Genomic DNA, 22,327 nt, shown 5'->3' with positions numbered 1-22,327 from the left:
CCTTCCCTACTGCGGTGGCGGGGGATAGTCCCGGTGGAAGGGATCCTTCCCGCTGCCGAGGAACCTGCTCCGCTCAGAGATTAGGAACAGCTGGCTCCAGATGCAGTGTCATGGAAATGGCCAAAGAGAGGCAGGACCAGCGCATCAATCACAAAAAAAAACCCGCACGCAATATTGAGGGACACACAGAAGGTGGTGTGCGTTCCCTGGAAGACGCAGCGGAAAGGAGGTGGAAACGTTAAGAGCAGAAGACAGGTCAATGGCTGGTAGAAATACTGACTCACTCCTGGATGGATCACAGTTTTAAGTCGAGCTCTCTTTCAGCAGCTGCTGCTACTGCCGAGGCTGAGCCTGTGCAAAGGCAGCAGCAGTCGGTCTCCCAGAAAACCAGCACCGCTATTTCTGCTCCTTGCGCAGCTGGCCAGTTTTCCAGCAAACAGGCCAGGAGAGCACAGACTGGTGTAAGGGAGAATAGGGTGACAGTAAGGGGTGTCTTTGGGGTTGCACCCATCCAGGCTGACATGGAAAGGGAGATGGAGCCGTTTCTCAAATTGCTCCTTCCTTCCACCTGGCAGCTTGGAGGGGACAGCGGACTGCTCCTATCCCGTATCGCTCCTCCGTGTCCCTCTGCACCGAGCTCCCCTTCCTCGCGTCCCCAGACCTGCTGGGGCGGGAGACTGGCGCCGTCGGCTCCCTCCTGCAGCAGGCTGGGGCTGGCCAGCTGGGGACGGCACCACGGCGCTCGCTGCCGCGTGGGACAGCCCCGGCCTCGCCGAGAGCCCGGCAGGAAAACCACGTCCCAGCAGAGGCTTGGTGCTGAGCGGGGCCTCCCCAGTGCACACCCGGCACCGAGCGAGCCCGGGGGTCCCGTCCGACCCCAGCCCCGGCGCCGAAACTCGTACTGGGCGGGAGGGGGGGGGTGATGCCTCCGGTCCCTCCCGGCTGCCAACCCCGGTGGGACAGAGGGTTTGCAGGGGGTGGTGCAGGCTGGGGCTCCCGGGGACCGTGGCCCGGGGCGGAGCTGCACCTGGCGCAGGTGAGCCGAGCGCCGGCCCTCCGGCCCGCCGAGCAGGAAATGCCGTGCACCGGCCGCCTCGCCGCGCCGGGGCTCCCGGCCCCCGCCGCACCGCCGGAGCCCACGGTAGGACGGGGCCCCCGCCGGGACGCCCCTGCCCGGCAGCGCCGGGGCTGCAGGTGCCCCCGTCCCTGGCGCCGGGCGCTGCAGCGTGCGGGTCTCCCTGCCCAGCCCCGATTACGCGGGGAGCAGAACTGGGAACCGCGGGGCTCGCTGCGGCACTTGGTGCCTTGGGCGCTGGCAGCCCAGGCGCCGAGGGGATGGCGAGGCTGCGGGTCTCCGTCTGGCTCCGCTGCCCTTGCAACTCCACCGCCGTGTGGCAGTGCAAAGGTCAAAGTGCCCTTTCCCCATCGCGGCCGGGTAGAGGTCTCCTTGCGGAGACCCCCGGGGCTGCAGTCTGGCAGAGCTGCTGGGATTTCAGCAAGCGGCCGGAGCCTGGGCACGGGGCAGAGCGCGGTGCCCCCCGCCTGGGGGTGGCCCTGCATCCCGGGGGTTTGGGCGGGCGGCGCGGGGCTCACGCCGAGGGCGGCTGGGGGCGATGCTTTGCAGAGGCCAGAGCATCGCTGCAAGGGGCTGGCATGACCCCGCCGCTTCCCCTTCTGTTGGGGAGGCAGCCCGACGGCTCACGCTGCAGGTCGCCTGTCTGCAAGCTGCGCGGGGCCGGGGAGGCCAGGAGCAAAGGGGGTCTGTTGGGTGCACGTGCGGTCTGCTGCCTTCCCAGCCCGTGCCGCTGACTTCCCTTGTGGGGAACGGCCAGAGCAGAGCAGATGGCCCAGGATGACGCCCTGCGAGGGGTGCTTTCCCTGCCACCACTCGGGACAGCAGCCTCAGGAGGCTTTTCTGCCTCTGATGGCACGGCCAACCCACACCGCCAGCTCCCATCGCCTGCGGGTTGGGTCTTTCAAGGCTGCCCCATCACGCTGTCCGTGTGCTGCCTCCTGGGCAGCTCGCCGCGACACGCTGCCAAGCCACCACGGTTCTCCTCCGGGCACCACCGTAAGCCCCTCTGGGCTGCCACCAGCTGGGCTGAAGCCCTTGCCTTGGTCTGCCTTGCCTCCCCGCTTGCCCGCGGTGAGCCGACAGCGAGTGGTGGGGCTGGGGCGCTCACGCTGCCGCGAGCACGGCCGGGCTCCAGGCTGTGCCGAAGGCTGCCGAGCGCTGCGGCCGCTCGCTCTTCCTCGGCCCCATCCTGCATCTCCCTCCTGAGACCTGGTTGCATCTGCCAGCATTTGCTGTGGGCAGGGGCGCTGGGAGCAGATCCCGCTGACCCAGCAGGTAGACCAGATGTGGTGTTCAGGGTATTTGCATTTGCAGATTTTAAGCAGCTGCAGTCCTCTGAAACATGACTGGTAGCGGGTGACGGCAGGAGGGCTCAGCTGAAGCGATAAATGTGCTACCTGCCTTTGCAGGCTCCCATCTGGAGGCTCCTAGGTCTCCTGGCTGCTTTGGGTGTGTGAACAAGGTACCTCACAGCAGCCCTGCAGGAGAAGGGCAAGAGTGGTCTCTTGGGCCAGGAGACTTGCCCAGAGGGTCCTTGAGCGCCTCTGGGCAGTGTGGGACCAGGACAGCGGGAAGCACCAGAGGCTGGGGGACTGCAATCTGTGCTTGGAGCATGGGGCAGCCGTTGCGCAGCCGGCCGGGTCCATCAGGACTTGCTAGGTCTGCGCTGACACTTGCTGTGCCCGGGCTGCCTCTTGTAAATGCACCTGGCATCTTTGTACCAGGCTTCCTGGTGGCCAAATAGCTTTGATACAGTGCCAGCTGCGAGGCAGAGCCCATGGTGAGCCAGTACCCGTGGCACAGCTAATCTGCAGTTCGTTTCAATGACCTGCAGGTAATCCAGATTGATTTCTGGTATCTTATCTGGAAGGAGCATTTTGAGGCTCTCTTTGACTTCTGGAGGAAGCAAGCGCACCCAGGTGCTGGCACGCCTAGGCTGACATCCCCTTGGATCAGGTCCCTGGAGGAAGCTGTGCTCCACCTGCGGACTTTGCACACGAGCAGACATCCCTGCGCCCTGGGCCTGTCTGTGGCCCACAGACTCCTTGCAGAGCACATGAGCCCCAGCCCATCACACGCGGGTGCTTCTCTGTGTCGGGAAACAGGACCCATCCGCGGTCAAGGACCGCAGGAGCGTTGGCTGAGGCTGCAGTGAGAGGCAGCAGGGCGGGTGGAAGGAGCCTAAGCGATGTGTCCCATCGCTTTGGGGAACGTTGCTCTGCTCGGGGTGGCCCAAGGGACTGTCCTTAGTGAGAGCAGAGGTGGAGGGCAGGGGGTAGCCCAACCGCAGGGCTGCAGCAGGAGACGGCGGAGCTCAGCTGAGGCCAGGCTCCTTTGGAGAGGAGGAGGAGGAGGAGGAGGAGGGCGGCGGGGGCCGGCTGACACCTCTCCTGCCCGCGCAGGTGAACATCTTCCAGGCGGAGAGCCCGGGACCCCCGGCGCAGCCCCCCGGCTCGGCCCCGGCCCCCGGCCCGCCGCGGGCCACCTGGGCCGGCAAGCACGAGTTCCTGCTGTCCTGCCTGGGCTACTGCGTGGGGCTGGGCAACGTCTGGCGCTTCCCCTACCTGTGCTACCGCAACGGAGGGGGTGAGTCCGCCCGGCACGGCCGCCCGCGCTCGCAGCCCCTGCCCGGCCCCGGGGGCCCGTGCAAAGCGCCAGGGGGTTATTGCAGCACACCCCGACCCACGCACACGCGTGCACCCTTGCCCCATCCCGCTCCCCCCCCACCCCGGGGCCGGAGGTGAGAGGGGCTGGGGCCGGGCTCGGCCCTTCCCGTAAGCCGGGGAAAGGGATTTTGCCCCCGGGGCAGGGCTGGCGGCGGGGTGCGGGGTGCTTCAGGCGGGGGGGGGGGAAGGGGCTGGGGGAAGGGGGCTGCGGGCAGCCCACGCGTGTCCGCGCTCCCGCCGCCTCCCCCCGGTGCTGCCGGCAGCCCCAGCGGTGGCTGGGTCAGGAAGGGGGAGTTTTCGGGGCGCACGGGTGCGGCGACGGGTGCCGCGGCCGCTGGAGGTCACTGCCGGCTGCGCCCGCGGGATGCTTTCGGCGGCCGGTAGAGCAGCGGCAGGCACCAACCGGCGGTGCTTGAGCAGAGCACCGACGCGCTCGCGGCACTGGTGGGTCCCGCAGCCGGTCCCCCTCGGGGCTGCCCCCCCCCCCCCGCCCCGGTGCAGCCTCCCGCAGGGATGCTGAGCCCTGCAGCCCGTTCGCCGCTCCGCCGGTTCGGAGAGCAGCGTTCGCGGGGCGGCGCAGGCGGCGGGACGCCCTGGGGATGCGGGACGCCGGCAGGTCGCCCGGCTCCAGCTCCCCCCACCCCCCCCGACCCCGCCGCCGCTCCCCTCCGGCCAGGCGTCTTCCTCATCCCTTACTTCATCATGCTGCTGCTGGCCGGCCTCCCCCTCTTCCTCATGGAGCTGAGCCTGGGCCAGTACGGGGCGGCCGGGCCCGTGGCCGTCTGGAAGTGCTGCCCGCTGCTGAAAGGTACGGCCACGGCGCCCCGGTGTCGCCCCCGCCGCCCTCGCGCCCGGCCCCGGCGCCCGGCACGCGGCCCTGCGTCGCCCCTGTGCTGCGCGCAGGCGTCGGCGTCGGCATGCTGCTGGTGTCCTCCCTGGTGTCCCTCTACTACAACGTGGTGCTGGCCTGGGCTTTCTACTACCTGGGCAGGTCCTTGCAGAGCCCCCTGCCCTGGTCCTGCGACGCCCCCCGCAACAAGCCCCTCTGCCAGGTGGGTCCGGCGTTTCGGCTGGGTGCGGGGTGGGGGGGGACACGCCGAGGGGCCGGGGGGGGGACGGCGGCGCGACCCGCCTGCGCCTCTGCCTTGCAGAACGCGTCCGGGGACGTCACCCGCTTCAGCCCCAGCGAGACCTTCTGGAAGTAAGTGGCTGAGCCCAGCGGCGGCGGGGAGCAGCGGGGCCACGGCGGGAGACCCCGGCCCCGAGGCGCCTTCGCCCCGCGTCCCGCCGGGGCTGAGCCTCCTCCGGCAGCGGCCGCTGATGCCGGCTGAGCGGTGGGAGGGCGTGTTGCAGGGGAGACGGGGGCGTCGTGCCGTGCACCGGCGGCCGGTGCAGACGGGGTCCCGCGTCCCGAGGCGCCTCGGCTTTGGGGGCTGCCGGGGCCGGTGCAGACGGGGTCCCGCGTCCGGCGGCGCCTCGGCTTTGGGGGCTGCCGGGGCCGGTGAAGACGGGGTCCCGCGTCCGGCGGCGCCTCGGCTTTGGGGGCTGCCGGGGCCGGTGCAGACGGGGTCCCGCGGCCGGCGGCGCCTCGGCTTTGGGGGCTGCCGGGGCCGGTGCAGACGGGGTCCCGCGGCCGGCGGCGCCTCGGCTTTGGGGGCTGCCGGGGCCGGTGCAGACGGGGTCCCGCGGCCGGCGGCGCCTCGGCTTTGGGGGCTGCCGGGGCCGGTGCAGACGGGGTCCCGCGGCCGGCGGCGCCTCGGCTTTGGGGGCTGCTGGGGCCGGTGCAGACGGGGTCCCGCGTCCCGAGGCGCCTCGGCTTTGGGGGCTGCCAGGGCCGGTGCAGACGGGGTCCCGCGTCCGGCGGCGCCTCGGCTTTGGGGGCTGCCGGGGCCGGTGCAGACGGGGTCCCGCATCCGGCGGCGCCTCGGCTTTGGGGGCTGCCGGGGCCGGTGCAGACGGGGTCCCGCGTCCGGCGGCGCCTCGGCTTTGGGGGCTGCCAGGGCCGGTGCAGACGGGGTCCCGCGTCCGGCGGCGCCTCGGCTTTGGGGGCTGCCAGGGCCGGTGCAGACGGGGTCCCGCGTCCGGCGGCGCCTCGGCTTTGGGGGCTGCCGGGGCCGGTGCAGACGGGGTCCCGCATCCGGCGGCGCCTCGGCTTTGGGGGCTGCCGGGGCCGGTGCAGACGGGGTCCCGCGTCCGGCGGCGCCTCGGCTTTGGGGGCTGCCGGGGCCGGTGCAGACGGGGTCCCACGTCCGGCGGCGCCTCGGCTTTGGGGGCTGCCAGGGCCGGTGCAGACGGGGTCCCGCGTCCCGAGGCGCCTCGGCTTTGGGGGCTGCCGGGGCCGGTGCAGACGGGGTCCCACGTCCGGCGGCGCCTCGGCTTTGGGGGCTGCCGGGGCCGGTGCAGACGGGGTCCCGCGGCCGGCGGCGCCTCGGCTTTGGGGGCTGCCAGGGCCGGTGCAGACGGGGTCCCGCGGCCGGCGGCGCCTCGGCTTTGGGGGCTGCTGGGGCCGGTGCAGACGGGGTCCCGCGTCCCGAGGCGCCTCGGCTTTGGGGGCTGCCGGGGCCGGTGCAGACGGGGTCCCGCGTCCCGAGGCGCCTCGGCTTTGGGGGCTGCCAGGGCCGGTGCAGACGGGGTCCCGCGTCCCGAGGCGCCTCGGCTTTGGGGGCTGCCAGGGCCGGTGCAGACGGGGTCCCGCGTCCGGCGGCGCCTCGGCTTTGGGGGCTGCCGGGGCCGGTGCAGACGGGGTCCCACGTCCGGCGGCGCCTCGGCTTTGGGGGCTGCCGGGGCCGGTGCAGACGGGGTCCCGCGGCCGGCGGCGCCTCGGCTTTGGGGGCTGCCGGGGCCGGTGCAGACGGGGTCCCGCGTCCGGCGGCGCCTCGGCTTTGGGGGCTGCCGGGGCCGGTGCAGACGGGGTCCCGCGTCCGGCGGCGCCTCGGCTTTGGGGGCTGCCGGGGCCGGTGCAGACGGGGTCCCGCGTCCGGCGGCGCCTCGGCTTTGGGGGCTGCCGGGGCCGGTGCAGACCCTCCTGCATCCGGCGGCGCCTCGGCCGCGGCGCCCCGTCCCGCTAACCCTCCTCCGGCGGCGGTGCAGCGAGCAGGTGCTGGGGGTGACGCACAGCTCCGGCCTCGGGGACCCCGGCCCGGTGCGGTGGCCCCTCGCCCTGTGCCTGCTGGCCGCCTGGCTCGTGGTTTTCCTCTGCATGCTGAAGGGCATCCGCAGCTCGGGCAAGGTGAGCGGGGGGCGGCGGGGGGCGGCGGGCCGGGGCGGCCGGCGGAGCAGGGCCGAGCCGTGCTGCGCTCCGCGCAGGTGGTGTACATCACGGCCACCTTCCCCTACCTCGTCCTCCTCGTCCTCCTCATCCGGGGGGCCACGCTGGAGGGCTCCATGGACGGCGTCCGCTTCTACCTCTCCTCGGACTGGAGCAAGCTGCAGAGCGCGCAGGTAACGCCGCGCCGCCGGGGCCGGACGTCACCCCGGGGTGCCCGGCCGAGCTGGGGCGGGGGGGCCGGCTGGGCTCCGGCTCCGCGCGTCCCGCAGCGTCCCCGCGGCCGGCAGGTGTGGAGCGACGCGGCCTCGCAGATCTTCTACTCGCTGGGCATCGGCTTCGGCGGGCTGCTCTCCATGGCCTCCTACAACAAGTTCGACAACAACGTCATCCGGTGAGCGGGGGCTGCGGCCGGGGTGGGGGCGGCTGGCCGTGCGCGGGGCGCCGCAGTGACACCCCCCCCCCGGCACCTCCCCGGCAGGGACACCTTGGTCATCGCCATCGGGAACTGCTGCACCAGCTTCTTCGCCGGCTTCGCCATCTTCTCCGTGCTGGGACACATGGCCTGGGCCAAGCAAGTGCCCGTGGGCGACGTCGCGGACTCAGGTGGGGGCTCGCGGGGCTGCAGGCGACCCTGGAGGTGGACCGGGCATCGGCCGAGCAGGTGGCTGGCCCGGCCCCGCGGTGCGGCACGCCGCCGCCGCCGCGTCCCTTGACGCTCTCGCTCGTCTCCGGCCCCGCAGGCCCGGGTTTGGCGTTCGTGGCTTACCCCGAAGCGCTGGCCCTGCTGCCCGGCGCCGCGTTCTGGTCCATCCTCTTCTTCCTGATGCTCTTCACGCTGGGCATCGACACCCTGGTGAATGTCCAACTCCCCCCCCCCTCCGCCTCGGGGCAGCCCCACGTCCCCCCGCGCCGTGCCTGGCCTTGGGGGGCCGGGTACGCCCCGTCCCGGGCATGCAGCCGTGCAGGGGCCGGGAGCGCGGGGCCGCGGCGGGGCGACGGGCCAGGGATGCTGCCGCATCCCGCCGGCGCTGGGCGCGGGCGGCTCCACCTGCCCTGGGACGGGGTGGCGCACGGGAGCCCCCCCACCCCGTCCCCGCGGTGACGGGGTGGTCGCCCTGCACTGGCGTGGCCGTCCCTCAGTTCGGGAACGTCGAGGGCATCCTCACGGCGATCCTGGACGAGTTCCCGGCCCTGCGCCACTGGAGGCGGAAGACGGCTCTGCTGGGCGCCCTCTGCGGCGCCTTCTTCCTGCTGGGGCTGCTGCTGGTCACCCAGGTGCGCGGGGCCGCGCGGCCCCTCGGCCCGGCTGGCGCCCCCGGAAAGGGGACCCCGGGGAGCGGCTTCCTTCCCTCTGCAGCCCCCGGGCGGGGGCCGAGGGCCGTCGCCCGAGCCCCGGCACCGACCGGCCTCCCGCAGCCCGGCCGCGGGCGCTGACGCCTTCACCCCACTGCCGCCCTGCAGGGAGGCATCTTTTGGTTCACCCTTATTGACACCTACAGCACCGGCTTCGGGCTCCTCATCATCGCCCTCTTCATGTGCCTCGGCGTCGCCTTCTGCTACGGTGAGCGGTGCAGGGGGCTGGCGCAGCGGCCCCGCCGGCTCTCGGCAAGCCCGGCCCGGCGCGCCGGGACCCCCCTGCCGCTCCGCACCGCTCCGAGCCGGGGCGGGCAGCGACAGCTCAGCCCCAGGCGGAGCTGCTGCAAAGCCCGGCTGCCGTTTTCCATGTCCCGGGGCTCTGATTTTTTCGCCGTCCCCTGAAGAGAGGGGTGCTCAGCGCCCAGCACTGCCCGCGCGGCATCCTCAAACTGCTGGCGCGGCTCAGGCCAGCGCGGGGTGTCGTGGGCAGCCCGGGCAGGGTCTGCCCTGCAGAGCTGGGCCGGGGGGATGCTCCTGCCACCCACATCCCGGCCGTGACCGCGTCTCGTTCGGGCGCCTGCAGGTGTGAGCCAGTTCTGCCAGGACATCGTGGACATGATCTGCCGGTGCCCACCCTGGTGCAGCCACGTGTTGGGCTACTTCAGGGTGTGCTGGGTCTTCTTCACACCCTGCCTGCTGCTAGTAAGCGTCGTGTGCCCACCCGAAGCTGAGGGTCGAGGGGAGAAGGACCCCAACTTGTCCCATCCTATCTCATCCTGTCCCGACCCGTCTCGTCCCATCCCATCTTGTCCCATCCCATCTCGTCCCGTCTCGTCCCGTCTCGTCCCATCCCATCCCGTCCCATCCCATCCCATCCCATCCCATCCCATCCCATCTCATCTCATCTCATCTCAGCCCATCTCATCTCAGCCCATCTCATCTCATCCCATCCCATCCCATCTCATCCCATCCCATCCCATCCCATCCCATCTCGTCCCGTCCCGTCCCATCCCATCCCATCCCATCTCGTCCCGTCCCGTCCCATCCCATCCCATCCCGTCTCGTCCCGTCCCGTCCCGTCCCGTCCCACCCCACCTCGCCTTGTCTCGTCTCGTCTCGTCTCGTCTCGTCTCGTCTCGTCTCGTCTCGTCTCGTCTCGTCCCACCCCACCCCACCCCACCCCATCTCGTCTCGTCTCGTCCCGTCCCGTCCCATCCCATCCCATCCCATCCCATCTCATCTCATCTCATCTCAGCCCATCTCATCTCATCCCATCCCATCCCATCTCATCCCATCCCATCCCATCTCGTCCCATCCCGTCCCATCCCATCCCATCCCGTCCCGTCCCGTCCCACCCCACCTCGTCTCGTCTCGTCTCGTCTCGTCTCGTCCCGTCCCACCCCACCCCACCCCACCCCGTCTCGTCTCGTCTCGTCTCGTCTCGTCCCGTCCCGTCCCGTCCCGTCCCGTCCCATCCCATCCCATCCCATCTCATCCCATCCCATCCCATCCCATCCCATCCCGTCTCATCCCATCCCATCCCATCCCATCTCATCCCATCCCATCTCGTCCCATCCCGTCCCATCCCATCCCATCCCATCTCATCTCATCCCATCCCATCCCATCCCATCTCGTCCCATCCCGTCCCATCCCATCTCGTCCCGTCCCGTCCCATCCCATCCCATCCCGTCTCGTCTCGTCTCGTCTCGTCCCGTCCCACCCCACCCCGTCTCGTCTCGTCTCGTCCCGTCCCGTCCCGTCCCGTCCCGTCCCGTCCCGTCCCGTCCCGTCCCGTCCCATCTCATCTCATCTCATCCCATCCCATCTCATCTCATCCCACCCCGTCCCGTCCCGTCCCGTCCCGTCCCGTCCCGTCCAGTCCCATCCCATCTCATCCCATCCCATCCCATCCCATCCCATCCCGTCTCATCTCATCCCATCCCATCCCATCCCATCCCATCTCATCTCATCCCATCTCGTCCCATCCTGTCCCATCCCGTCCCTCTGCCCTCAGCTCTGCCTTTGCCTCCAAGAGGTGCAGGTCTTGCCAGGTCTGGGCGCGTTTGCAGCGGGACAGCCCCAGCCCTGGCGTCCTCGGGGACCTGCCATGGCTGTTGCAGGGGGTTTGGGGCGGCCCTGGGGTCCCGGGGGTGCACGGCCCCCTCGGACGCGGGGACAGCCCAGGCCGTGCTAGGGGACCGGCGTGGGGCAGGGCAGCCCCGGGGCTCGGCGGCGGTGCCCGGGCGTCACCCTGCTCCTGCCCGCTCTGCCCTGCCAGTTCACGCTCATCTACACCTTCCTGGACATGTCCAGCGCGCCGCTGCGCTACGGCGCCTACGCGTACCCGGCCTGGGGCAGGGCCCTGGGCGTCTGCATGGGCGTCCTCACCTGCCTGCAGGTGCCGCTCTGGGCCGCCGTCGCCCTGTGCCGCGAGACGGGGACGCTGAGCGACGTGAGTGCGGGGTCCCGGCCGGGACGCGGGGCAGAGCGGGGGCGGCCCCGGGGCTGGGCACGGGGTGGCGGAGACCGTCGCTCGCCTCATGCCCCGCGGCGCCCGTCCCGCAGCGCTTCCAGAAAGCCACCCGGCCCCTGCGCTCCTGGCGGGCGGCCGGCGCCGGGGTCGCCGCCGAGGACGCCGTCGACGTGCTGTTCACCATCACCCTGACGGGCAGCGACTTCGCCAGCACCGAGTCCTGACGCCGGTGGCGGGGGCTCCCGGGCGCGGGGCCCCGCTCGCGGCCTCGCTCAGCCCGCGGGACGCGAAGCGCTGAGCGCAGAGCGCGCTTCTAGCTCTTCCTCCTGGAAACGTTTTCCACGCTCCCAAAAGTTTTCAAGGGGCTGCCAGCGAGGCCGGAGGCGGCGGCGGAGAGCCCCGGCCCCGGCCCCGCGCGCTCCCCGCCGAGCGGGACGCTGCCACCGCTGCCCCGGGGCAGCTCCCGCCGCCTTGCAGCGGCCCGTGCAGCGCCCGCTGGCCCCGAGCGGCTGTGCGCAACCCCGGCCGCCCTCCCGCCTCGCTCCCGGGGCCGCGCGGGGCAGCGGCGGGGGCAGAGCCGCCGTCCCCAGGGCGCCGCGCGGCCCAGGGCCCCCCACCGGGGGAGGCCGCAAGAAGAGAGCAGCAGACGCCGGCTCGTAAAATAGACTACATGCTTTATTGGATTTAAAAGTTTTATGAAATGACCCAAAAAAAAAAAAAAAAAAACCAACAACCAGCAACAACCACGAGTGGGCAGACGCGTCGACAGTTGCCGTTCAGGGAGCTCCGACCCCTTCCCCGGGAAGCCCCGGCAGGTTTCCGCCACCGCAAGCAGCGCAGCTGGGTCGCCCGGCTCCGGCCCCGGGCCGGCCGGCGCCGCTCAGCGCCCCGGCCCCGCGGCTCGCCGCGGCGCAATGCAGGCACTTAAGTCGTTTAGAGGGATTTGTCACTCATCTCAAAGCAGCAGCGTAATCGCCTTCCTACCACCTACACAACCAAACCCACCCCTTGTTCGCCCTTCCTCTGGCGTCAAGCGGGGCCCGCGGGGAAGGGCCTGAGCACCCTGCCCTGCTCCGTCCCCCTCCCCGGCGGGGGCTCCCCCTCCGCAGCCGCCTCCAAAACCACGCGGAAAAGTGCCGAATCCCGGCCTAGGGCAAGCACGGCCTGCGGCACGGCGGCCTGGGGCCGCCCGGGGCGGTGGGAGCGGGGCCGCCGGGCTCGGCGGAGAGCTCGGGCAGGCAGCAGCCTCGGGCAGCGGCGCTGAGCCGGGCGCCGGGATGCAGCAGGGTTCGTCCACGGGGACGCAGCACGGCTCAGCCCTGGGATGCAGCAGGTCTCGGCCCTGGGATGCAGCAGGGTTTTGCCCCGGGACATAGCAGGTCTCGGCCCCGGGACGCAGCAGGTCTCGGCCCCGGGATGCAGCAGGGTTTTGCCCCAGGACGCAGCAGGTCTCGGCCCCGGGACGCAGGAGGGTTTGGCCCCGGGACGCAGGAGGGAGCCCGGCTTAGCATCCGCGGCCGCAGCAGGGGGAGCGCTTGGGAGGCGGACGGCTCTGGGCTGCAGGACGGGACCGCCCTGCCTCTCCGACGGAGCGGGAGGGAGACCGGCGGGCCCTGGGCAGCGGGGCCAGGAAAGGAGGAGGAGGGTTTCAGGCTCCTTCTCCCTTCGCAGAAGCTGCCGGCTCCCGGCCAAGCAGAGCCCCGCTGGAAACTCCCCCTGGACTTGGCGGTGCCCCTCTCCTCCGCTCCAGGCTCGGCAGCCGGGGCGCCGGGGGCACGGGCGGCCTGGGCGGACGCTCTCCCCGTGGCGCGGGCACGGCCGTCGCGCCCCGTCCTGCACCAGCGCCCCTGGGAGACAGCCCCTTCCCCGGGCTCGGCCCCGGGGAACGCCGAGATCGCAGCAGGCAGGCGCGGGGCCGGCTCGCACCCCGCTCGCACCCGGGTGGCTTCCCGGGGGAAACGCGACCGCAGCGGCAGTCGGGGGCCGGTCCTCGGCCCCCGAGCGCCCGCCCCAGTACGCCACCCCCTGCGCTGCATGCAGCTAGCTGCTTCTGGGCTGTTCGGCCAAACGAAGGCCTCTGGCGGAGCTGGGCCCCGCGGGGCAGAGCGGCGGGGCAATACCGTCCGAGGAGGCCCCGCCGCAGAACAGCGGCAGGCTGCAGCTGCCCCCCGTGCAAGCGGGAAAACCGCACCAACAGCCTACTCTTGGCCAGAGCTCCTGGATGCACAAGTACCAGCAAGGGCAGAGCCCTACCTCAAGAGGGTTATTTTACTCGCTCTTGCTTATCAAGAGCACGCAAACAGGGCTTTCTCCCTCCCAACTACCATAGTTATGGGGCCAAGGTGTAGAAAAGTGATTCATAAAAATGAGGAGAACTGCTGCGACATGAGTAAGGCAACTTGCCCAAGCGCTCGCACCTCAGTCACCTCCGACGGCAGAGCGAGGAGGGCGCTCCCTGCGCCCCGGCTGCTGCTGCGGAGCTCACCGCCCTGCTCCGCCTGCTCCCGAGCAGCAGGGCAGCGGACGAAGAGCAGAAGGTGCAACTGGTGCGTGTCACAGCAAGGTTCCCACCACCCTGACTTCCCATACAGCATGTGCAAAAGTTGGAAGAGGCAGAAGAACCAAAAAAATAAAAATAAAAAAAATTAAAAAATAAAACCACATTGAAACCAAACCCAAATGCCGTGTGGCTGAGCAGAGGCAGGAGTAACTGGAAGCCATGCACAGCAAAGCTAGGGACGACCGAAAGAGGAAGGGGGAGAAAGGGTGGCTGTTTTCCTTGGGGGGAGCAGTTGTTTTCTTTTTCTCGGAAATCAGGAAATAAATAAGTTTAAATAGCTCCTCCCATTGCAAGTGTCGCATGATGTGACTCAGAGACAGAGGGTTCCTAGGGGAGGGAAGTGGGTGTTTGCAAGCACCCGAGCCTGCAGGGTCGGGAAGAGCGGGTACAGTGCTTTCCCTTTGCTCTAAGCCGCCCCTCCCCATTCCCAGTGGGGTGGGTTCATGGTTGGGTTTCCTCTTCCTCCCTCATCTTTCTATTTCTTGGGCTTCTTGAAGATCTTCAGGGGGAACTTTTTCTTGCTCTGGCCGAGGTCAACCTCATCACCTGTCAAGCTGCTGTCCTCGTCCCCCGGGTTCTTCTTGGCAGCCAGCTGCGGGATGCGCGTGTTCTTGACGCTGTTGGGCCGGGAGTCAGAGATGGGGGAGGGGGTGTCTGGGTCGGTGGAGCTGGGGCTGTGCGAGCGGGAGGAATCCGAGTGGCTGTGCTTGCCGGCTGTCGGGTGGCTGATCTCCCCGAGGCTGGAGGACTTCTCCATGCCGTGGTTCACCATCATCATCTTCTTCATCACCATGGGGCTCTCGGACAGCCGCTCCGGCAAAGCCCCCAGGGAGGAGACTTCCATGTGCCTGCTGCTGCCGTTGGAGGTTGCTGCGCAGATGGCAGGGTGGCCGGAGGCAGCCTCCTCGATGGACCTGCCCAGCAGGTTGGGCCTGGCAGCCAGCAGCTTGGGAGCGGAGCTGGGGATACGCTGGTGGTCGCTCATGTGCGGGATGGAAGAGTCTGAGTCGCAGCGAGTTAAGTCTCTGAGGTGGAAAAGGGTGGAGGGAGGAGAGGAGATGATTAGAGCCGCACGCCTTGCGGTGCCCCGGGACGCACGCGCGCGCGCATTCCCCCCCCCCAAGCCTGCCCGCGCACACGGATGCAGCAGCTGAGCGCAGCCCGCAGGCTCACGCAGGGGAACCCCCTCGGGGCGACCGCTCTGCAGGGAGAGCCGCTTACAGCAAACCTCCAGGCGGCGAGGAGCCGGGCAGGCCCCTGCCCTGCTCCTGCCAGCCTCTCCTCGCGGTTCTGCTCCTGCGGGAAGCCCAGGGCAACGGGGGCTCGCCCGGCCTGAGGCGCGGGGCCAAGCAAACCCCTCCTGCGGCCAGAGCGAGCTGCTCTCTGCCCCTCCCCGCAAGCACAGCCCCTTCCCCAGCAAGCGCAGGCTGTAAGCTTAGCGCCGGTGCTTGGACTCAGGCCTAGCACGAGCAAAAACGCTGCTCTGTTAGGTACCTTCTGGGAGCTGGAAGGAAGCGCTATATACGGAGGCAGAACCAGAGGGATCGAGGCCCTGATCCACGAGGCAGCAGCAAGCGCTCAGCCCTGAGTTCACGGGTTCAAAGGCATCAGCAAAAGTTGGTAGCGTCAGATCTTTAACCACGCGCAGCGGCGAGCAGCTTCACCAGCAGCGCTGCCGCGGGACCGGCCCGCGGCAGCGGGACCCTGCTCAGACGCGGCCCTGCCGGCAGCGCTGCGCGAGCAGGCAGCTCCCTCCCCCTCGCTGAACAATGACCCCGTGAGCCCGCTTCTTTCCCATGATTTCCGAAAGGCAGGGAGAGCTGGGTCACGTAACTAAGCAGCGTTACAGGGCTTGTCCTGTCCCCCAGGAGAACCCTTTCAGAAGTAGGTTTGGGTGTAATTTCATCAGAGGGTTCCTCTGAGCTTCTGCAGCTTGCATCTGCGTGTGCGCGTTCCCCATTTTGTCCCTTTGAGGCATGAGCCTGCAGACTGACCACAGTCCTAGGACAGACAGCGTCAGACCCTTTCCCCCCTTCTCCTGGGTCAGCTGATGCAAACCTCTAATCCTGCGCTCGAGAATTAGAGGTTGGGCTTTCCCAGGCAAAGCCGTGCCTGAACGCGCGCTCCTGACACACAGCTGACTGTGGTAGCTGATTGCAGACTGCCCTCTCCTGCACAGCGGTTTGTGCCCCCAGGCTGTTGCTATTTGTGATTTTAAAAGGTATTCGAGTACTGATTCACTAGCCTGGATATCTCCCAGACCCTTTTCGAAACGGAGAGGGGAGGTAGGAAGAAGTGGGAAGTTGTGATTTACTCCTTCCAGCCACAGCCAGGATCAGCTGGAGGGGTACGACACTGCCGTCACCCCCAGGCTTGACACCACCACAGGCCCTGCTGAGACCTGTTAACGTGCCTGCGCAGCCAGATGAAGGACTTGTCAAGCTGGGTGGAGAGGCAAACACTCTTGTTCAGTTAAGTTACTAGAGGGCTACCTGCATCTAGCACTTCTTAACCGCCCTGAGGTCAGGCCCATGCAGGGAGGTGCAAGTGCTCAAAGCACAGCATCTTAGGCTTGGCACAGGCACAGTCACCCTTCACAGAGAAGCTCTATGCAGCGTTCATGAAAGCACAGAGAAACTTGTTTTAAAATAGGAGCAGACTACAACTGCGCTATTCTTCATGCTACCGTAGCTAGACTACAATCACTACTAACTACTTTAAGGCCGGCCTCACAAATTGCACGCTGCATTGCAATCACTTGTGACTAACACACGAACAGGAAAAAGGGCTGCAAAGGGATACAGTCACCTGCCTCTTATTCGTAATGTTTGTAAGGCTGGAGGCAAGAAATACAGAATGGAAGAAGGGGTATGGGCAGAAAAAGAGCAAAGAGGAGGAAAAGTGAAAAGGCGTGAAAAGAGAGATGGGAAGGTGCTCACCAGCTCCGAGCTGGAGCTCTCCGGGCCGTACTGCCCCAGTGCTTTCTGCTCCAGGCACAGACACCCTCCATGCAGCCAAGCTCTCAGACTTTGATAACTGTGGCTCCTTGGTCCAAACATGCAGCTTAGCCATGCTTGCACTCAGTACCAAAGCCGTATAGCACGGCATGGGAACAATCCTTAGTTCCTTTTTTACTATACCAGCACAAAGCAGCATAGGAGTTCAGAGCGGGGAGTGGGGGGGAAGAGTGAGGCTGTGCAAAGCACAGAGAGACAAGATGTCCTCATTACTGAAATGGCAAATAAGGGCACTTCCAGGCAGCTTTAGCTAGATGCTCAGAGCTGTACGGAAAAGTGATTGCAGAACTACATTCTGAAAAGGCATCCACTACAACCGTACTAGTGCCAAGTGCTTGTAACAGGCAGGAAAGATTATCCTCATATCATCGCCCTGCGTAACGGTAACAAGGATGTTTTTGAACCAAATCCACTACGGAAACCTGGGCTTAATAGCTCCAAGGAATGTATGGAGAGACGAAATATTAAAAATATTACATATGATTAGGATACTGCCCAAGATCCACCGAGAGAGAAGAAAATAACCCCAGGCACTACTGGAAAGGTCTGTGCCTTTCACATGCACGGAACTGAGCCAATCTGACACCTAAGGAGTGGAGAGCTGCATCCTCAAGGTTAGCAGCAGGTTGGGGAGAACAGGAATTGAACAATTTGGATAGTGTGAAATCCTCAGCTATTCTGAGCAAACATCCTGGACACAGTCCAAGGGAGACAACTGTGATGAAACACACCGTATGGAGACATAAGAGCTCCTGATTTCCAAACGCTTGCAGTAGACAACGTAGTAGATGCAGAAGGTCGCTTTCATGCAGTGGGTTAAAGGAGGAACGCACAGCTAATAGCTCGAGCAGAGGTTTCATTAGGGTAACTGAGACCCCCTGCGTCAGTTTTGTTAACAGCAGTAACACGTTCAATGAATCTTGATGGGGTTGAACGTGAGACATTTCAGAACCATCTATTGACAGGTGGAAAGGAGGTATGGACACCAACAGCATCCCACAGCTCAGTGAGAGGCTCACAGATTTTAGGAAGAACAGACTGACATAGCTGATGTTATTAAAGGCAGAATAAAGATGTAACTGTGATCACATAACTTGATTCCTTTCCACTTAAGAAGGGCAGGAATTTCTTGTTTTTCCTGAACGTTTCTTGTTCACGTTGCTGTTCGACACACTCACAAACAGGGGACTCCTGCCTACCGTCAGGGCTCTTTGCGACCTCTCAGGAAGTGGTTACAGAAAGGATCACAAGCACGCTCAGAAACGGGTGAGCGGGTGGTGAACACGTGCTTATTCCTCAACAAATAGCTGGAAAGTGCCCTCTTCTCCCTTTCACAAGCATGAAGCAGACTTGGGTCACACTGGTCGGTGTAATCCCTAGCCTGACTCTGAGCAACTGAAAGGAACTGCCAGCAGGTGCTTAATGACTGCTTTTAGTTCCAGCATACTGATGTAAAGTAGCAACTCTCCTAAAGACAAGCTGCATGTTCTGAACTGCTTGTTACTGCACACAGGCTCCCCTGTCCAATTACAGGCATATTTGTCACTGTTTTCACTGGAGTTGAACTGGGTGGGGGAAAGTCCTGTTCAAACCTCTTTGTTCAACTACCATTCTACAAGTACACAAGGCTCTGCAGGTGGTGAGGCCAGCACGGCAAAATGTTTGCCCGGAAAACGTGCTGATCTGAGCCACAGCTATGGCCATCGGAGAGGAACTCCTCTCCGATGTGCCACCTCTGCGAAATGCCTCATGCTCTAGAAGTCAAGGCAGGCCAAATCAGGTCGGGACTTGATTTCAGCTGATCTCGTCAGGGTGAAGTGCTGTCTGGCATGAATGAAAAGACTATCACTTTCCTCAGTTACAGATTCACTCTTTTCTTTCACAAGCTCTTGTTCAGAAACAGGCTTAGGATTGAATGCAACAAGTGGCAAAAACGTTTGAAGGAAGGGCCTTTTACTCATCTCTCGCAGGAGTATGAGAACTAATGGGAGGACGGTAAGCCATCGTCATGAGAGTAGCTTTTGTAAACACTGTTTTGAAAGAGCGAAGCACTCTGCATAAAGTTCATCTGAGAAAGTTTCCATGCATCACTTCAGTGCAGTGTCTCACGGCTAATAAAAGCATGTTAAAAGAGTAACACCTACGCATTTGAAGTTCAAAGTTGTAACTACATTGAAGAATACATTTTCCTGTAAAAATCAACCCACAGTCCTTCCACTGGCTGTCAGAGGCATGAAGGTATTTGGGCAAGGTTGACTGAAAAAACAATCCTTTAAAACAGAAGTGAAATAAGAGCAAAAACTATTTTTAATACCTTAGGTGACTTCAAAAATGCCTTATTTATGAAGAGGGCAAGTTTGTTCACTGATAACATTCACAAAATGCCCATTAATTTGCGAGGGAAGCCAGAGAGCTTTGGTCACTCTTTCACAAGTTCCTACAGCTTTTAAGTCAAGAGGAGCCAAAAGCAATTCTGTGGTTTTTGCAGCATGCGGAGAAAATGACGACAGCAGATGGAGAAACATCCTCTGGTACAGGAGGATTTTCTTCCTCTGACCGCACATGCCGGAAATTTGATCTTCAGACAGCTGGTACCAGGCATCATACCAGTGAGGAAGAGACAGAGGCAAAACGCTATCTCTCTGGCTGATGCTGAAGACAAGTACGGAGCAGACCCTTGGGACACACAATGGCAACCCCTCATCTCTTTCTTGGGACCATTCTCACAGCAACAAAAGATCCCTTGGTATCAAGGAGTTATCAGTCAATTTGTGTAGGTTTCCCACCTAATTACAGATATATTTGTCACTACTGTTTTCACTGAGATGTCCTGCCCCAGGCCAGAGCGCCAGAATCCACACCCATGTATTCAGCAGAGGTCCTAGCCCAGCTCTGCATCCCTGCCACCACTCGGACGTGGCAGGAGGCAGATGCCTGGTACACCGAGTATAGGAGCAGGTACCCCAAAAAATGCTACCCCTCCATAGGAAATACCATGCCCAATTCTGCCCACTGTGCATGTCTGCCTATACTGGCACTTGGGAACAATCTGGTTCCAGCATAAAGATCAATGTTTTTATCATCTTCATAGAGAACCTGAGAGGAATGCACCCCTTTTCACCTCATTATTTTTCCTTACTTTGCCTATCCCTTCTCCAAGAAGACAGCTTTTCAGAAGTATCTCTAGAGTCTTCTGGGCCTGTGGGACTTCACCGACTTCCATAGGCAGTACTGTAGCAAACCTCCCTAGACTGACTCTCCTCATGAGAAGGACCCGAGGAGGACGTGCTTCCTGTGTGACGCAGAAACAATAAAGGCAAGTGATGTGACGGCTGCTTGCAAAGAAAAGACCTTGCTGGAATACAATTTTTTTTTTTCTTTCTGGACATTCGGGCTTACTGTCCAAAGGAAGACTAAAGCAACTGATGAGAGGAAAGAGACTATGACAAAACATTCTTAAAGTATCTGACCGTTAACCTAATTCATTTTATTAATAATTTATCGAGTCATAAATCAGAAATATATTCCTAAAGAGTAATTACTGACACCAGCACGTCAATTGGCATGTCAGTCATGAGCAGTGGGGAAGACCCCGAGCAGCAGTAGGTCCCCCACTCCTTTGCATACGGCAGTTCAGTGCGCAACAGCTAAGACATGCACCAAGTCAAGACTACACGGTACACAGGAAAGCATTCACACCTCCATGGAGCAGCAGTGGAGAACCAAACTGGTCAGCTGTATGATTAATCCAGCACTTGAAGCCAACAGACCAGGACGTTCAGAAAGATTCTTAAAGGTAACCTCTTGAGTCCTTGCTGGGGCGCTCAAACGCATAGGTTGATTTTCAGATTAACTGAACACCAGCAGCTGGAAATTTCTGTCGGGACTTTCTACAGTCTGAAACGATTACCAGCAGTTCCCACGAGTAAGCACGCTCCGGGGGAGGTGTGACATCCATGGGAACAGAATTTACTCCATGTGTGCTGGCTTTGTCCGAGAGAGCAAGGAGGTGGCAGTAGGACACACCGACGCCCAGGGCAGGGTCAAGAGGGGTGAAAAGAATATCACCCATAATCTCAAGTGAGGCTCAGTCAAAAAGGACTAACACACATCCTGCTAATTTTCATGAGGCTTAAACTCCTAACTCAGAAGCGCACATTTTCAACAGGAAGCTCTCCTTGCTCAGCCTGTTTCGAAAGCAGGCCACTGAGCTGGTTCACCCTCATGTTGGCACAGGGGATAGATAGCCTACATGGTATTACAGGAAGGTGCCTTCAAAGAAAGCATTTCTGTGATAGAGCAGGAACTACTGAACGCTCATTCCTCTTGAAGAACTTAGACCACCGATTTGCGCATGAAAAGAGAGACCAAGAAACCTAATCACAGATAGCACGTTTCTAAAAACCTTGGTCACACACCGTTGCAGTGTTCACTGTTTTCTTTATATATAGTTAGGCCGACGGTGTTAAGCTACTTGAAGGCACGATTCGTTCACTGCTATTGTTTCATCTGCTTTCAGCTACGCTTCCTACATTGCCATTCCAAGAATCCAAGCTGACCATGGAGAATGAGAGAAGGTGAGAGAATGGGAATGCAGATTGTATAAAACAAAAGAAGCAGAGAGCAAAACATGGAATAAAGAAAGAGTGGTAGTAGTGGAAAAAGAGGGGATAGGACAGAAGAACAATATAGAATAAACAGGTATTTCCCCTCAACTCTGCAGCCCACTGATAGATTTCTTCTAGGGGGCGCTTCTATTGTCCGTAAAATAACAGGAAATAGGCTCTAAGCAAGCTTAGGAGTGGTTAAGGGCATTTGACATAACCATACAACACCACGGCTTGGTCTATCCACCTCATTAGGCCTTGTTGCCGCTGCCATTCCCTGCCTTTTACCAGGAGGGCCCATAACCCCAAGGCTACACCCACCTGCAATATGGCACCAATGCAGCCAAAGCCTCCCCTAGGGCACAATCAGATCTGCTGTACAGCCTAATTAGTCTGCTCTCCTCAGCACTGCACTGCCTGAGGCTTAGAAACAGCCTTTACAGTGCAACTCCAACATTAATTTCTTCCTTTCCATCCTACAGGAGTTACGAGTTACTCTTTTTACCGGGTTACTGACATCCTCCTTTTGCTTTGACTGCCACCTCCCTTCTCCATAGGAAAAGGGCTACCAGTGTGGCAACTGCGTCTTACACTCCCCTCTCCATCACAGTTACCCACTGGTACCACTCAAAGCAGGCACTGGAAAGCAGAAACCTCTGTGCATACTGTGCCCTCCAACCCCTCTCCCCGCCCAGGGACATCCAGCCCCCTGCATTAACATTAAAACACACACCAGCCTTCAAAATCACAACAGCTCTGACCTTATTTGCACCGGATCCTCTGAAGCCAATTGCAAAAGAGAAGCAAACAGTGAGGAGTTTATGAAAGTAATTCACAGGCCGTACACTGGCCTTGTCTTTAGAGAAGCTTCCTATCAAGTTAACTCCAAACAGACTTAGCACCCTATGCAGCTCTGCATAGGTGCAGGCAGGATATGAAGAGAATCGATCTCTGCGGGGAGTGATTCTCAAGCCCTTTCTCTGGGGGAACAGGCTGTTTGGGATAATTTCTCTTCTCAGGTCTTGTCAACGTTTACATCTGCTGGATACAAGAGAGGCTCAATTGATCCATCCGTCCAAAACATTCAAGGCAGCACACTCTCGTCCTTCCAAGGGAGCCAGCATTTTCTTGGGTTCTGATTTCGCCCTTGGCAGTGACTCCTTGGAAGGCCTTTCTCAGCCTCAGATCTCCCATCTGTTTTGCTTGCCTCTCTAGGAGGCTGTGGAGCTCACGGGATGTATATAAAGGGCTCCAAGATTTGTTATATAAAAGAGAATGAGAGCGCAATATACCGGCTTGTGCTCT

At 63.0% G+C, this 22,327-nt stretch overlaps 2 protein-coding genes across 32 annotated transcripts in view; one reads left to right on the top strand and one right to left on the bottom strand.

Annotated features, from left to right (window-relative positions):
* Positions 1-1,011: 1,011 nt before the first annotated feature.
* Positions 1,012-13,460, top strand: LOC138065683 (sodium-dependent proline transporter-like). The gene is made up of 15 exons (XM_068930940.1): positions 1,012-1,141; positions 3,478-3,661; positions 4,418-4,549; positions 4,645-4,793; positions 4,893-4,942; positions 6,832-6,970; positions 7,048-7,182; positions 7,297-7,400; positions 7,488-7,612; positions 7,750-7,862; positions 8,150-8,284; positions 8,471-8,570; positions 8,949-9,067; positions 10,644-10,817; positions 10,931-13,460. The coding sequence occupies exons 1-15, from the start codon at positions 1,076-1,078 to the stop codon at positions 11,060-11,062; spliced, it is 1,857 nt and encodes a 618-aa protein (XP_068787041.1). The 5' UTR covers positions 1,012-1,075; the 3' UTR covers positions 11,063-13,460.
* Positions 13,461-13,605: 145 nt separating this feature from the next.
* Positions 13,606-22,327, bottom strand: part of STIM1 (stromal interaction molecule 1) — a 113,728-nt gene continuing 105,006 nt past the window's right edge. For 29 of the 31 annotated variants that reach the window (XM_068930930.1, XM_068930933.1, XM_068930915.1 and 26 more), the window contains one exon: positions 13,606-14,423. In XM_068930930.1, coding sequence (XP_068787031.1) covers positions 13,874-14,423 — 550 coding nt within the window. In that variant the 3' untranslated portion in view covers positions 13,606-13,873. Of the gene's footprint in view, positions 14,424-21,783; positions 21,803-22,327 lie in introns of all 31 variants that reach the window. The other 2 variants (XM_068930924.1, XM_068930939.1) reach the window with 2 other exon arrangements.

The sequence above is a fragment of the Struthio camelus genome, chromosome 1 (genome assembly GCF_040807025.1).
Source record: "Struthio camelus isolate bStrCam1 chromosome 1, bStrCam1.hap1, whole genome shotgun sequence".
Lineage (NCBI taxonomy): Eukaryota > Metazoa > Chordata > Aves > Struthioniformes > Struthionidae > Struthio > Struthio camelus.
This window is presented reverse-complemented; position numbering and strand designations above follow the sequence as displayed.